A 17,507-nucleotide genomic window follows, 5' to 3' on the forward strand; every position below is an offset into this window, starting at 1 on the left:
TTTTTTAAAATTATCACATACAAAATGCATTTGGAGAAAAACTGCAAAGTTCAAAAGAGTATAAAGAAAAAAAGTAAAACTTCCCTACAGTCCTAACCCTGAGAGCCACTTTAAAACTGTATTTTGGGGGCACCTGGGTGTCCCAGTTGGTTTAGCGTCTGCCTTCAGCTCAGATCATGATCCCAGACTCGAGGGATCAAGCCCCACATAGGGATCCCTACTCAGCAAGGAGCCTGCTTCTCCCTTCGCTTATTCTTTCTCTCTGTCAAATAAATAAATATGGGTGCCTGGGTGGGTCAGTCACTGAGCATCTGCCTTCGCCTCAGGTCGTCATTCCAGGGTCCTGAGATTGAGCCCCACACTGGGCTCCTTGCTTAGCAGGGAGCCTGCTACTCCCTCTCCCACTTCCCCTGCTTGTGTTCCCTCTCTCACTGTATCTCCCTCTGTCAAATAAATAAATAAGATAAAGAAACGAAATGATAATAAATAGATAAAACCTTAAAAAAATACAACTAAACTGTATTTCCTTAGAGAGTTTTTCTTCCTACACTTAGCTGTATATAATTTATTCTTTTTTTTAATTTAATTGATTCTTTAGATAACTGAGATCATACTATTTATCACCTTAGGATCCTACTTTTTAAAACTTCCTCATATAGATATCTCCTGTTTCTTAAACTATTTAAAAGCATAGTACTCCATCACATGGAAATGCCACAATCACCCATTCTTTCAAAATTTTTGCAATTTTCCTCCACTATAATTAAAGTCTATACATAAATGTTCCTTTGCATCTCAACTTATTTTCCTTGAATATCACCTAGAAGCAAAATTACTGAGTTAGAAAGGTTGTGCTAACTTAGACACCCCAACAGAATATGTGAGTAGTCATCCCATCAAATCCTTGCCAGATACTAAATCACTTTTGATTCACTTCTCAATTGCAACCAGTGATACCATCATTAATAATACAGCAGGTGGTGCTATAACAACCAGACATGTATAAAAACTGAAAATAGCAGGGAGTACCTGGGTGGCTAAGTCAGCTAGGCATCCAACTCTTGATCTCAGCTCAGGTATTGATCTCAGGGTCATGGGTTCAGGCCCTGTGTTGGGGGACTCCATGCTGGGCATGGAGCCTTTAAAAAAAATGAAAATAGCAGAAAGTTGTAAAAATTAGTAGTCCTGGGCGCCTGGGTGGCTCAGTGGGTTAAGCCGCTGCCTTCGGCTCAGGTCATGATCTCAGGGTCCTGGGATCCAGTCCCGCATCGGGCTCTCTGCTCAGCAGGGAGCCTGGTTCTCTCTCTCTCTCTCTCTCGCTCTCTCTCTCTCTCTCTGCCTGCCTCTCTGTCTACTTGTGATCTCTCTCTGCCAAACAAATAAAATCTTAAAATAAATAAATAAATACCTTTGGAAAAGGAATAAACCAGTTTATCTCTCTACACCACCTTCCTGTATGTTTAACGTTGTAACTAAGGTAAATATTCACATTATACCATTTGCTGCAAATGAGATGTCTATCTAATCTGCAGACCAAATTGCAGAGCCTCAGAATAGCTCAATAAATTGAGCAAGAATTATATAAATATGAAAGAGCTGGCATGCAGATAAGACCTGCAAAAGTAAATATGAGATTCAAACATGCAAAAAGCATCCAACCCTCAGTTGAGGACATATCTGAGGAACACATCCTAAAAACAAAAGTATATTTGGGCACCGGTGTGGCTCAGTTGGTTAAGCATCTGCCTTCTACTCAGGTCATGATCCCAGGGTCCTGGGATTGAGCCCCATGTCGCACCAGGCTTCCTGCTCAGTGGGGAGCCTGCTTCTCCCTCTCCCTCTGCCAGTCCCCATTTGTGCATGCTCACTCGTTCTGTCAAATAAATAAATAAATAATCTTTTTTTTTCTTTTTAAAGTATATTCACTCTCTTTTAAGTGACCCTATAAAATCAAATCTGCTAAAAAGTTCTAGAACAAAAGTAATGGGCTGTTGTGCTGGTAATGAGAATGATTTCAAAAAAAGATATAAAGGCTCTCCACTCTGTTCCACTGGTCAATGTGTCTGTTTTTATGCCAGTACCACGCTGTCTTGGTGATCACAGCTTTGTAGTAAAGCTTGAAATCGGGTAACGTGATGCCGCCAGTTTTGTTTTTGTTTTTCAACATTTTCTTAGCAATTCGGGGTCTCTTCTGATTCCATACAAATTTTAGGATTATTTGCTCCAGCTCTTTGAAAAATACCGGTGGAATTTTGATTGGAATGGCGTTAAAAGTATAGATTGCTCTAGGCAGTATAGACATTTTAACAATGTTTATTCTTCCAATCCAAGAGCATGGAATGGTCTTCCATCTTTTTGTGTCTTCTTCAATTTCTTTCATGAGTGTTCTGTAGTTCCTCGAGTACAGGTCCTTTACCTCTTTGGTTAGGTTTATTCCCAGGTATCTTATGGTTCTTGGTGCTATAGTAAATGGAATATATCCCCTAATTTCCCCTTCTGTATTTTCATTGTTAGTGTATAAGAAAGCCACTGATTTCTGTACATTGACTTTGTATCCTGCCACGTTACTGAATTGCTGTATGAGTTCTAGTAATTTGGGGGTGGAGTCTTTGGGGTTTTCCATATAAAGAATCATGTCATCTGCGAAGAGAGAGAGTTTGACTTCTTCCTTGCCAATAAATAAAAGGATACCTTTTATTTCTCTTTGTTGTCTGATTGCCGTTGCTAGGACTTCTAATACTATGTTGAACAAGAGTGGTGAGAGTGGCATCCTTGTTGTGTTCCTGATCTCAGCGGGAAGGCTGCAAGCTTTTTCCCATTGAGGATGATATTTGCTGTGGGTCTTTCATAGATAGATTTTATGAAGTTCAGGAATGTTCCCTCTATCCCTATACTTTGAAACGTTTTAATCAGGACAGATGCTGGATTTTGTCAAATGCTTTTTCTATATCCATTGAGAGGACCATGTGTTTCTTCTCTCTTCTCTTATTGATTTGTTCTATCACATTGATTGATTTGTGAATGTTGAACCAACCTTGTAACCCAGGGATGAATCCCACCTGGTCATGGTGGATAATCTTTTTAATGTGCTGCTGGATCCTGTTTGCTAGGATCTTGTTGAAGACAGCGTGGTACTGGCATAAAAACAGACACATTGACCAGTGGAACAGAGTGGAGAGCCCAGATATGGACCCTCAACTCTATGGTCAAATAATCTTCGACAAAACAGGAAAAAATATACAATGGAAAAAAGACAGTCTCTTCAATACATGGTGCTGGGAAAACCAGACAGCGATATGTAGAAGAATGAAACTCGACCATTCTCTTACACCGTACACAAAGATAAACTCGAAATGGATAAAAGACCTCAACGTGAGACAGAATCCATCAGAATCCTAGAGGAGAACATAGGCAGTAACCTCTTCGATATCAGCCACAGCAACTTCTTTCAAGATATGTCTCCAAAGGCCAAGGAAACAGTCAACAAAAGAAAGAGGCAACCCACGGAATGGGAGAAGATATTTGCAAATGACAGTACAGACAAAAGGTTGATATCCAGGATCTATAAAGAACTTCTCAAACTCAACACACACAAAACAGATAATCATATCAAAAAATGGGCAGAAGATATGAACAGAAACTTCTCCAATGAAGACATACAAATGGCTATCAGACATGAAAAAATGTTCATCATCACTAGCCATCAGGGAGATTCAAATTAAAACTACATTGAGATACCACCTGACACCAGTTAGAATGACCAAAATTAGCAAGACAGGAAACAACGTGTGTTGGAGAGGATGTGGAGAAAGGGGAACCCTCTTACACTGTTGGTGGGAATGCAAGTTGGTGCAGCTACCTTGGAGAACATTGTGGAGATTCCTCAAGAAATTAAGAATAGAGCTTCCCTTTGACCCTGCAATTGCACTGCTGGGTATTTACCCCAAAGATACAGATGTAGTGAAAAGAAGAGCCATCTGTACCCCAATGTTTATAGCAGCAATGGCCATGGTTGCCAAACTGTGGAAAGAACCAAGATGCCCTTCAACAGACGAATTTATAGGAAGATGTGGTCCATATACACAATGGAGTATTATGCCTCCATCAGAAAGGATGAATACCCAACTTTTGTAGCAACATGGATGGGACTAGAAGAGATTATGCTGAGCGAAATAAGTCAAGCAGAGAGAGTCATTTATCATATGGTCTCACTTATTTGTAGAGCATAACAAAGAACACGGTGGACATGGGGAGATGGAGAGGAGAGGGAATTGAGGGAAACTGGAAGGGGAGATGAACCATGAGAGACTATGGACTCTGAAAAACAACCCGAGGGTTATGAAGGGGCGGGGCGGTGGGAGGTTGAGGAACCAGGCGGTGGGTAATAGGGAGGGCACGCACTGCATGGAGCACTGGGTGTGGTGCAAAAACAGTGAACACTGTTACGCTGAAAATAAACAAATAAAAAAGAAAGATATAAAGGCAATTCAGGGGTGAGGGAAATAACAGCCTTCTTAACAAATGATGCTGGTACAATAGGACATCCACATGCAAAAAGATTATCTTAGACCCTTAATTCACACCACATACAAATGGCAATGAATGAACCTTAGCTGGATTTCAAATCAGAACAAAATGGCGGCGGGGCATTGGTGGTTCAGTGGCAGGATTCTTGCCTGCCTAAATTAAGATAAAAAGGGCAAAAATATTTTTAGGAAAATTAGAGAATTTTTGTATAAAAGAGTAGACATCAGAAGCCACTATGAATTCTGTTAAATGTTTAGGTGTGACAGTTTTGTAATCCTACATGAATTACACCCTAAGGTAAAAAAACAACTTAAAAAAAAATAACTTTCAAGAACACTGAATTTTAATTAGTAGGCCTGTTGTTACTAATAGCATTGGTACATTAATCCTGAAATTTGCCTGTGCACATGATAGGATAAAGCAAATGAATATATAATTTGATATTCTTGGGAACAAGAGTTCTCACTGAGAGAAAAAGGAACATACAAATATGGAATGGCAGAAGGTGAGGAAAAACCCTGTCATGAATGTGTTAATTGGTAATAACAGTATGAACATATTAGTTAGGTATGTATATTTGTTTTCCTAGTTTTGTCCATTCAAATAACCAAAAAGCAATACTACTCCAGTAGCAATGAGCGTGACCAGTTCCAAGATCTTGATTTCTAATTACTATTCCCCACTAAAACAAACCAGGGCTCGCTGGAGAAGTAACTTATTCTAAGACTGAGGCAGTGAAAGGACAAGACGAGCATGGAACATCTACCACCGAGAAAGGAAGGATTTATTAAAGAATGATGGGGCCATGTCAAAAGGACACAGGATCTGGTTTAAAGGGAGTCTCAAAAGCCAGATTTGGGGAAATTTGAGCAAAGACAGTAACAGAGCTATATTATAAAACACTGAGTTAAAGAAAGAACACATGAGGGGTGCCTGGGTGGCTCAGTCAGTTAAACATCAAATTCTTGATTTCAGCTCAGGTCATGATCTCAGGGCTGTGATATTAAGCCCCATATCAGGCTCTATGCTAGGTGTGGAGCCTGCTTAAGGTACTCTCTCTTCCTCTCCCTCTGCCCCTTCCCACCCCCTGTACTCTCTCTCTCACTCCCTCTCTTACCAAAAAAAAAAAAAAAAAAAAAAAAGAGGGATGCCTGGGTGGCTCAGTTGGTGGTTAAGTGGTGGCCTTCAGCTTGGGTCATGGTCCCAGTGTCCTGGGGTCGAGTCCCACATCGGGCTCCTTGCTCAGCAGGGAGCCTGCTTCTGCCTCTGCCTCTGCCTGTGCTCTCTCTCTCTCTCTCTTTGACAAATAAATAAATAAATAATTTAAAAAAAAAAAAGAGTATATCCAAATAATTGGGGTCTGAGAAACCTTCACAGCAAAGCTAAGAGTAAGGACTTCTTTAGAGGAGTAGTCATTTGTGAAAACATTTTGAAGGGATCTCACAAGTAACTGCAGAAGACTGACCCTAAAAGAAAAGGCAGTGGAGGGACCTGTGAAGGTATCTCAGGACTAGGAAGTTACAGGATCATGTGATATGACAGCTAAAAGAAACCTAGAGACACAGTCTTCAGGGATAGGTGGGCTGTGGGGAACATAGCGGCGACAGACCTTGCCAAGATCACTGATGTGAACATCAATTCTCATGGCGTCTTCAACTGACATCTGCGACAAAGTACTGGGCAAGACACAGAAGAAGAGTTATAGTGCCTGGGAAGCAGGCCGATCTCCCACCAGATCCAGGACAAGAAGATCTACATGTATGTCTATTCAATGGGTTACGGTCATGCCCAACACTCCATCTCCACCAAGAAGATCAAAGCCATGTACCCTGACTACGAGGTCAACAGGGCCAATGACTGAGGTCTGTTTAAGGGGCCAGCTGTACCCCCTGGCCAGACGTCGGAGACCAATACCAGCTTTGCCCAAGCACCCCGGTTTATCTCATGTACAGGAATTAAAAACATTATCACCCTTGCTGCCCCCAACATCCCGCCAAAAAAAAAAAAAAAATAGAAAGAAAGAAAGAAAAAGAGACCTAGAGACCATTTAGACTAACTCTCCCCTTTTATACATCAAGAAAATGAAGCAGACAGTAAGAAGACTTCCAGAGTCACTCAGAGAGATAGCAGCAAACCCAAATTCAGAACAAGGACTAATTATTCCATTACTTTGCTTAGAAAGTTTTAGCTATTAAAAGTAGTACATTGTTGGGAGTGCCCGCGTGGCTCACTCAGTAGAGCCTGTGAACTTTGCTCTCAGGATCATGAGTTCAAGACCCACACTGGGTGTAGAGATTATTTTTTTTTTAAAGTAGTACATCATTAAGTATTTAGAAAATGTAAGATGCAAAATGCCATAGATGAACGGATAAAGGAGATGTGGTATACACAATGGGATACTACTCAGCCATAAAAAAGAATGAAATTTTGCCATTTGCAATAACATGGATGGATCTAGAGAATATAATTGTAAGTGAAATAAGTCAGTCAAAGACAAATACCATATTATTTCACTCGTATGTGGAATTTAAGAAACAAAATGAACAAAGAAAAAAAGAGACAAAAAACAGACTCCTAAATACAGAGGACAAACTGGTGGTTAGCAGAGGGGAGGTGAGTGGGGGAATAGGTGAAATAGCAGTAAGGGATTAAGAGTATACTTATCATGATGAGCATGAGCAAATGAGCAATGTATAGAATTGCTCAATCACTATACTGTATACCTGAAACTAATATAACACTCTATGTTAATTATCTGAATTAAAACAAGAAGGAAAACAATAGATAGTACCACATAAATGTTCTAAGGTTTGAGTCCTTCAAAATAACCTGCTGGACTTTCATTTGGAACTACTTATTGATTTCTATTAGGTTAATTGGAAGAACAACAACAACAAAAAAATGTCAATCCCTCATACCTGAGACAAATTTGATTAATATTTTGGTACTTCTATTTCCAGGTATTTTTCTCCTAATTATATAAATACATTTATATACATGTATTAATCTGCAAGGGCTGCCATAACAAAATGCCACAGTTTGGGTGCTTAAACAGCAGAAATTTATTTTCTCAGTTTCCAGAGTCTGAAAAGTCAAAAGATCAAGGTTCTGGTAGGGTTCAGTTTCTACTGAGAGCTCTGCTACCTTGCAAATGGCAACCTTCTTGCTGTGTCCTCACATGGTAGAGAGAGCTCTGGTGTCTCTTCCTCTTTTTAAAAGGGGACCCATCCTTTCAGATTAGGGTCTCCCTATGACTTCATTTAACTTTAACACCTCCTCACAGGTTCTCTCTCCAAATATAATCACATTAGGGGTTAGAACTTCAATTTATGAGTGTTAGAGGAACACAATTCAGCCCACAGCATTCCACCTCTGGCCCCCTCAAAATTCATGTCTTTATCACATGCAAAATACATCTTTTCCATCTCATCAGCCCCACAAGTCTCAAATCCAGATCAACCCGAACATCTAAAATTCAAAGTCTCACTTAAATAGCAACTAATTAGATATGAGTGAGACTCCAGGTATGATTCCTCCTGAGGCAAAATTCCTCTCCAGCTGCGAACCTGTGAAGCCAAACAAGTTACAATGGTGGAAGGGACAGGAATAAGTGAGAGATTCCCATTCTACAAGAAAGAAAAGGAAAGAAGGAAAAGCTGATAGAGCCCAAGCAAATCCAAAACCTAGCAAGGCAAATCATATTAGATGTTAAAGCTATAGAATAATTCTCTTTGGTTGATGTCCCACCTTCCAGACCCACTGGGTTAGCAGCATCACCCCCACAGTTCTTCAGGATGGCCCTGCCACATGGCTCTTCTCAGGGGCCTCCCTCTGAAACAGAAGAGCATTGCCCACTGGGCCTGTGCTGGGAGTAGCAGCACTAATAGTCTCTGAATCACCTTCCAGGTCATTCTTCCCTTTCTTCAAGAAAAGCACATGTTCACACCAAAATAATGCTACAGTCTGATCCTGTAGAATCCAAGAAGTCCGACAGCCTTCATTCCCTCCCTCTTTGTCTCCGTTAGTTGAAACTGGCATATATACACACACATACAGGAAGTTTTATATAGTTTCTAAAAGATATTTTTTAAATAATCTCTACACCCAACTTGGGGCTTGAATTTATTACCCCAAGATCAAAGTCACACATTCCTCTAAGCTCTAAGCCAGCAGACACCCCAGTTTTATATACTTTTTACCTTAAAGGACTTTTTAAAAGATTTTATTTTATTTTTAGAGAGAAAAAGATGAGTGTGTGAGTGGGGAGGGGCAGAGGGAGAGGGAGAGATTCCCAAGCAGGTTCAATCTCACTACCCTGATATCATGACCTGAGCTGAAATCAAGAGTTGGACACTTAAACAACTGACCCACCCAGAGGCCCCTTTTAAGTTTCATAAAAATGTCTCTATTATTATCCAAAGCATAATTTTAAATTAATGCATAATACTCAATCTTATGATTATCATTTACTATTAACTATAGTCATTTTTAAACTTTGTTATTTAAATATTCTGTAATCAACATCTTTATACACAAATCTTTATCTGTTTTTTGATTACTTATAATAAACTCCCAAAAATTCAATGACTGAACTGAATGATCTTCTGATTGGAAAAAAATATATACCACTGTTAATAAATGACCAAAAAGGCAAGGATTTTTTATGATTATTAAAGTATATTAAAAAATCAGGACAACTAAGTTAAATGTGTGATTCCTGACTGGATCATACAATGAGGGAAAAAAGAGCTATAAAAATATTTGGGGGATAATTGGAGAATTCTTAATATGCACCATATATTAGATAATATTATTGTGTCAGTGTTAAATTTCTTGATTCTGATCATGGTAGTTTGGTTATGTAGACTGTCCTAACTCTAAGGAGATACATGCTGATGTGTCATGATGTCTGAAGATTACATCCAAATGGACGGCTCCATACTGAGGTTGCCTGGGTGAGGCTCACCAGGTTGTTCTGTCCACTGATTCATGATTTTCTGCCATTTCTTGGCAAAAATGGCAACTAATGGTGTTGTTCTGAAGAGACTGGAACAGAAGGGTGCAGAAGTAGATCAAATTATTGAATATTTAAAGCAGCAAGTTGCTCTTCTTAAAGAGAAAGCAATTTTGCAGGAAACTTTGAGAGAAGAGAAGAAACTTCGAGTTGAAAATGCTCAATTAAAGAAAGAAACTGAAGAACTGAAACAAGAGCTAATTCAGGCAGAAATTCAAAATGGAGTGAAACAAATACCATTTCCATCGATACTCTGCAGCAAGCTAATTCCACAGTTTCTGAAAATGTGATACAGTCTAGACCAATAACAACTATAACTGCTGGTGCCAAAGAACAGATAGGAAGAGGAGCAAAAGAAAAGAAGATGAAAGAGAAAACCGAAGTGAAAGGAAAGAAAAAGGAGAAAAAACAGCAGTCAGTAGCAGGAAGCATTGACTCTAAGCCAGTACATGTTTCTCGTCTGGATCTTCGAGTTGGTTGTATCATCACTGCCAGAGAACACCCTGATGCAGATTCTTTATATGTGGAAGAAGTAGATGTTGGAGAAACAGTCCCAAGAACAGTTGTCAGTGGCCTAGTGAATCATGTTCCTCTTGAACATATGCAAAATCGGATGGTGAGGGGCACCTGGGTGGCTCAGTGGGTTAAAGCCTCTGCCTTCGGCTCAGGTCATGATCCCAGAGTGCACTGGGATCAAGCCCCACATCGGGCTCTCTGCTTGGCGAGGAGTCTGCTTCCCCCTCTCTCTCCCTCTGCCTGCCTCTCTGCCACTTGTGATATCTGTCTGTCAAATAAATAAATAAAATCTTTTTTAAAAAAATCTGATGGTGATTTTACTTTGTAACCTGAAACCTGCAAAGATGAGGGGGGTAATATCTCAAGCAATGGTGATGTGTGCTAGCTCATCTGAGAAAGTTGAAATCTTGGCACCTCCTAATGGGTCTGTTCCTGGAGACAGAATCGTTTTTGATGCTTTTTCTGGAGAGCCTGACAAGGAGCTGAATCCTAAGATTTGGGAGCAGATCCAGCCTGATCTCTTTACTAATGATGAGTGTATGGCTACCTACAAAGGAGCTCCCTTTGAGGTGAAAGGGAAGGGAGTGTGTAGGGCTCAAACTATGACTAACAGTGGAATAAAATAAAATTAAATGCTTCGTTTACTGAACTATATTGGAGAAAACTTTAATAACAATAGAAAGAAATATATTTGTCACTTGTAAAAAAAGATTATATCCAAATGATTCAGAAAATACATGTATTTTTTTTTTTAAATACGTGTATTTTTGTGTATGCATATACACAGAAAGAGAGAAATGAGAGGTTGGGACAACAAGGGAGAGCAAGTGTGGCAAAATGTTTACCACTGAATCTAGTAAAAGATAAATGGGTCCTCATTATACTGTCAACTTTTCTGTTTTGGGGGGTTTTTTCCCCCAAAAGATAGGAACAGACTATTCACAGAAAAATAAATTAGCCAATAAACATATGAAAATTATTCAATTTTTTTTTAATATTTTATTTATTTTTTATTTGTCAGAGAGAGCCAGTGAGCACAAGCAGGGGGAGTGGCAGACAGAGGGAGAAGGTGGCAGGAGAAGCAAGGTCTCCACTGACCAAGAAGCACAATGTAGGACTGGATCTCAGGACTCTGGGATGAGGACCTCAGCCGAAGGCAGACACTTAACTGACTGAGCCACCCAGGTGTCTCAAACCTATTGATTATTTATGGCCTTTTATTTCTACCAGCTCTCTTGGCATTTGATCTCCAATCACTTCAACTGAACTTCAAAAAGGGTGCAGGGAAGAATGGGAAGTGAAATCTCAATCACTCCATTTCACACCTCATTAGCAGTCCTGGAGAAAGGTTTAAGAGATTAAAAAGGTCAAGAGTACCTGGATGGCTCAGTCAGTTAAGCAACTGACTCAATTTCGGCTCAGGTCACAATCTCAAGGTTGTAAGCTCAAGCCCCATGTTGGGCTCTGTCCTGGTCATGGAGCTGGCTGAGATTTTCTCTCTCTCTCTCTCTCCCTCTGCCCTGTCACTCTCTTTCTTGCTAAAAAATAACTAAATAAATAAATAATTTAAAAGGTCAAAACTAACTCATTAGAATGAGTTCTGGAAAGGACCTACAGACTTTAATTCACAGCCTGGTTTTCAATTCAGATTCTTCTGGTCTCTTATGACCCTAAATGTTTGATAAATTCAAAGTCCTATATGGAAAAAAAAAAAGTTAGTAATAAGTAAAATGAAAAATTGCAGATTTTCTCTAAAGAAAGAAAAAATGTTGAGGTCTGCCACTGGTCTTACTTTTATCACGAAAGTAGCCTATATAATGGAAGACAACCAATGGACTGACAAACCACGAATGGAGGTTTTCCTTCTCAGAAACACTATGAAGGTTATAATGGTTCCAAGTATTGGCTGTGGAGTCAGGTTGTCTGTGTTAGAATATTTACTTCAGGGGCACCTGGGTGGCTCAGTGGGTTAAGCCTCTGCCTTCGGCTCAGGTCATGGTCTCAGGGTCCTGGAATCAAGCCCTGCATCGGGCTCTCGGCTCAGCAGGGAGCCTGCTTCCTCCCTCTCTCTCTGCCTGCCTCTCTGCCTACTTGTGATCTCTGTCTGTCAAATAAATAAATAAATAAATCTTAAAAAAAAAATAGAATATTTCCTTCACCACCTACTACCTATGTGATTTGTGTCAAATTACTCAATCTCTTCATGCCTCAGTTTCCTCATCTGAAAAATGGGACAACAGTAAAAACCATGTCTTTGGGTTATTGTGAAGATTAAATAAATTAGTACATTTTAGTTCTGATGGCAGCATCTGGCATACCATAAGACCTCAATTTATGTTACTATGGTGACTATGGTTCTTATTATTACCACTATTGCTACAATAATTACTACAACTACCACTTTCAACCAGCAGCTATTTAGAATTTGGCATCTGGTTCAGAAAAACTATACTAACACAATAGAAGCACAAAACACACACACACAGAGGTTGAAAAAGTGAAAGACAAAAACTACAAGTCAGTCCTTTAGTGTCTCCTCAAGCTATTTTCAGAGACACCGAGAAGGGAGAACTACACCAACAAAACAGCTCATTTCAAGAGTGAATCTTTGTAGTCTGGATAAATTAATCTCAAGAGAAATGACAAATTCTCTCAGTCATTCATCAAACTTTATTGTGGCTTTCTGTACTACGTATCAGGTATTAAGAAAGAGTCTAGAAATATAAAATAGAAGAATGTCTATGCCTATAAAAACTGTGTTCTTGTCAAAGAAATATAGATAGATAACAATACAGAATGGGTTATATGATCGATGAATGTATGCATAGGATACTATGGAAGGAGAGGAGAGACACCCAGGCTAGACATGGGGGAGGGAGGAAACAGCAATAAGATTTCCCTGGGGTGATGACACTGAAACTGAACTTACAGTAACAGGTAAATGGGATAAAATGGGAAAAATCATTCCCCCATAGTAAAAGCTCTCACATGGAGATAAAAGATGAGCACCACTGCCCTGCTTACAGCCACACAAAACCAAAAGGACTCTTCCAAACACTAATGACTAGATAACCACTGCAGATATGGGCCTGAATAGGTATGCCTCCAGAATATCTTTTGTTGACATCTCTACCCTCCCCAACTCAAAAAAAGCCAGGTTTGGAGAACTGACAGGAAGCTTTGATCAATGATATTCAAAGACAAGTTTCTCACTTACAACACTGGGCGGCAGCAGTGGGCAATAGCTTCCTCTGGCTTTCTTCTTGACTGAAACACTAGAAGCAAAAAGGACAAAGAAAAAAAACACAGATAAGAGGCCCAAATACAGGCAAAAAAAAAAAATCACAGCTGCTTCTGAAAAGATTTAGTGTTTGACTAGAGTTAAATTTTATTGAACAGAAACAAGTCATCCTGCTGATTTCCCTGTATGATCCTGACATATAGGTCAGACTATGTGTCAGATTATGCCCCTTGCCCAATTTAACAGGCTAACTAATGCAGGAGAGCAGAGAAACTGCTTTGATCAAGGGCACCTGGGTACGTACCAGCTCTGCCAGTCAGCCGTAGAAGGCTTCGAGGAGCCTTAGAGAGCTTAGGGAACTCAATCCTCTGAGTTTTCTTATGGATAACATACAGATTTCCCCATTTGGGTGATGGAACCAAAAACCTCTCTGAAATGGAGTCTTCCCATTTTAAAAAACATAATGTGCTTCTTTCCTCACAAGGTCATATGGGAAGTAAAATTACTTATTTAAGCATGTAATGCAACATCTCATAACTACTAGCGTTCCCTTTCCATTCTAGCCTCCCCAACCCAACACCACCATTACAACCAAAAAAAACAAATACAGATTACTGAAGCCACTAAAAAAAAAAAGAAAAGAAAAAAGAAAGAAAGAAAGTTCTATAAAAGAGAGCATAACTAAATGCAAGTCTTGAGAATGGGCAAGATTTATAAAGGCAAAACAAGAGAAAGGCATAAACAAGTTAACAAAGGTACACAGTCTGAAAAACAAAATAGTTTGATCAGAGCCTACTGGAGGATTCAAAAGACATAATTTGGTCCAGCAATTTGCAAATATGAAATATGGAGTTCTCATCCTGACCCTGCCACTTATTACTATGCTCTGATGTACTGGGCAAGACAGTTCTCTAACACTGCCAATGAATGAGTCACTCATTCAGCATACAGTTCTTAAGAACCCATTATCTACAAAGGCCTTGACAGAGTTTGTACATAACGGTAAGGAGTTTGGATTTTATTCTAGCGTATTGAGAAGCCATTTATAATTTTAGACACAAAAGGGATATGATTCGATTACACTGTAAAAGTCTTTCTGGCTGCTGCATAAGGTGAACTATAGGAAACAAGAGGAAAAGACTAATTACTGCAATAATCCAGACAAAAGTTTATGGCGGCTTACATAGGAGTTATTAATGGTAAAGGACATCTCAAGTAGTTGAACACAAAATACAAAACACTTTCTGTATGTAAATATAGTTTTATATGTGAAGTACTTTATAAACGATTAACTATGATACAAATATCAGAGTTAGATACTGCCATTACTAATTCCAATAGAGAATAATGAGAAGTCAAGCACAACCTAAACAATAGTAAGAGTAAATCGGCCAATCATAAAAATGCTCAAAAAGTTCTTAAAAGTTAAGCAACCCACCACTCAAAGGTAAAAAATGGACTTGGTTATAAACAGTAACCATTACAAATGAGGATGAATTTTACAGGCAGTACACAGATCTAACAGTGAGAAAATTCTGTAACTTTATTAATTTTTAATTCTTTTTAAGTAGGTTCCACACCCAAATGGGATTTGAACTCACAGCCCTAAGATTAAGAGTCACATATTCTACTAACTGAACCAACCCGGAACCCCCCCAAATTCTATAACTTTAAATATTAAACTAGAAGAATTCAGATTTAAGAAATGAAAGTAGAAGGATGCCTGGGTGGCTCAGTCACTTTAGTGTCTGCCTTGGGCTTGGGTTATGATCCTGGAGTCCTGCGATCTGTCTGCATCAGGCTCCTTGCACAGTGGGGAGGCCTGCTTCTCCCTCTGCTTGCCTCTCCCTCAGCTTGTGCTCTCCCTTTGTGACAATACATAAATAAGATGCTAAAAAAAAAAAAAAAGACAATAGCAGATATTTTCAGAAGACATATTTCATGAATATCCTCTAGGCCCAAAGCAGAAAGATGGAAAAGCAACTAAAGCCTAATTAACAATATTAAAAGAGCTAAGGAAAAATCTATCATACATATGTACCAAAAAAACAAAAACAGAGGGGCACCTAGCTAGCTCAGTTAATAGAACATACTCTTGATATCTTGGGGCTGTGAGTCTGAACCCCAAGTTGGGGGTAGAGTTTACTTCATCAAACAAATGAACAAACAAAAAAACCATACACACACACGCACATACAAACACAGAAATAAAAATAATCCTAATTATATCCAATCTCATTATGCATATAATGGACAATCCTCAAGAGATTACTAAGTCAAATCCATCACATTATTTATCTATAATATATAAGTATTATAATGTTAATATGTAAACAGATATGTTTGTACACTTTAAATGTGTGCATTGTATGGTATGTGAACCTTATTTCAATAAAGCTTTTAAAAATAACGAGAGGATGGGGCGCCTGGTGGCTCAGTCAGTTAAGCAGCTGACTCTTGATTTCGGCTCAGGTCACGATCTCAGGGTCCTGGGATCCAGCTCCATGCTCAGCAGGGAGTCTGCTAGAGGATTCTCTCTCTCTCTCTCTCTCTGCCTCTGCCCCTACACCTGCACCTGCTTTCTCTTTCTCCCTCTCTCAAATAAACAAATCTTTAAAAACAACAAGAAGAGGGTTATAAAGGAAGGGATGGAAGAAGTAAACTGAGTGAACTCCGAATCCTAGAACAGAAACAAAAAGCAAAAATCTTAGAAGGAGTTGAGAACCACAGACCAAGAATCACCATTTTCAGAACTTGTAAAATTCTGTAGTACTTGTATAAGTTACATTGTTTTGGGCGCCTGGGTGGCTCAGTGGGTTAAGCCGCTCCCTTCGGCTCAGGTCATGATCTCAGGGTCCTGGGATCGAGTCCCGCATCGGGCTCTCTGCTCAGCAGCGAGCCTGCTTCCCTCTCTCTCTCTCTCTGTCTCTCTCTGCCTGCCTGTCTACTTGTAATCTCTGTCAAATAAATAAATAAAAAATGTTAAAAAAAAAAGCTACATTCTTTTTTTTTTTTTTAAGATTTTTTATTTATTTATTTGACAGATAGAGATCACAAGTAGAGAGGCAGGCAGAGAGAGAGAGAGGAGGAAGCAGGCTCCCCGCCAAGGAGCCCGATGCGGGGCTCGATCCCGGACCCTGGGATCATGACCTGAGCGAAAGGCAGAGGCTTTAACCCACTGAGCCACCCAGGCGCCCCAGTTACATTCTTTTTTTATTGCTTTAACTTCTTCATCTGATTCTGCATAGTGACACACAGTAAGCCTATAAAATCAAAAGTACAATGTGGGTTTTTTTTTTTTAGATTTTTAAGTAATTTCCACACCCAATGTGGGGCTCGAACTCAACCCCGAGATCAAGAGTTGCATGTTCTACCAACTGAGCCAGCCAGGCATTCAGCAATGTGTTTCTTTAGGAGGAAAAAAAAGAAGATGGGAGTTTGGAAAACTGTATACGAGTCTACACCCAGGCTGTGGGAAAACAAAAAGCACAATGGGTAAAGTGGATTTAATGATAGAGTCTATCTGGCATTTATCAAGGGATGAAGAAAGATTGGAGCTTTCAATAAACAAAAAAAATTGAAGTGTTGGCTTGGACATGAGAAGAGTTATGAAGTTTAATAACTGGAAGCCTAAAGAGGATTCAGTTAAATTAAGAGAAAACCCTGACAAGAGTAATTTGCACTTATCACAAATTCTATTTCTTCATCTTTGATTTAACTCATTGTGTGTTGAACTGTGTACCTCAAAAAAATATGAAGGGGCGCCTGGGTGGCTCAGTGGGTTAAACCTCTGCCTTCGGTTCAGGTCATGATCCCAGAGTTCTGGGATTGAGCCCCGCGTTGGACTGTCTGCTCAGCGGGGAGCCTGCTTCCCCATCTCTCTCTGCTGGTCTCTGCCTACTTGTGATCTCTCTCTGTCTAATAAATAAATAAAATCTTAAAAAAAAATGAATGTCTTAATCCCCAGTACCTATGAATGTGACCCTATTTGTAAATGGGGTTCTATAGATGTAATCCAATTAATCCAATGACTGTTGTCCTTACAACATAAATGTAAATTTGGACAGAGACATACCAAGAGAACACACTGTGAGGACAGACTGAGAGACAGAGAGGCATGTGATTAACAGAAGCAGAGAATGGAATAATGTGTCTTCAAGCCAAGGGACAGCAAGGACTACTGAAAACCACCAGAAGGCAGAAGAGAGG

The 17,507-nt window shown here is 39.5% G+C and overlaps 2 protein-coding genes across 7 annotated transcripts in view; one reads left to right on the top strand and one right to left on the bottom strand.

The window, feature by feature from the left end:
* Window positions 1–17,507, bottom strand: part of UNC13B (unc-13 homolog B) — a 233,197-nt gene that overhangs the window by 141,357 nt on the left and 74,333 nt on the right. For all 6 annotated transcript variants that reach the window (XM_046023716.1, XM_046023717.1, XM_046023719.1 and 3 more), the window contains exon 7: window positions 13,275–13,332. In XM_046023716.1, the coding sequence (XP_045879672.1) occupies window positions 13,275–13,332 (58 nt within the window). The remainder of the gene's footprint in view (window positions 1–13,274; window positions 13,333–17,507) is intronic.
* LOC123953452 (aminoacyl tRNA synthase complex-interacting multifunctional protein 1-like) lies at window positions 9,517–10,683 on the top strand. Its single transcript, XM_046023723.1, is given in 3 exon segments — window positions 9,517–9,787; window positions 9,790–10,157; window positions 10,369–10,683. Coding segments are annotated over 3 exon segments (954 nt in total).

The sequence above is a fragment of the Meles meles genome, chromosome 11, assembly GCF_922984935.1.
Source record: "Meles meles chromosome 11, mMelMel3.1 paternal haplotype, whole genome shotgun sequence".
Lineage (NCBI taxonomy): Eukaryota > Metazoa > Chordata > Mammalia > Carnivora > Mustelidae > Meles > Meles meles.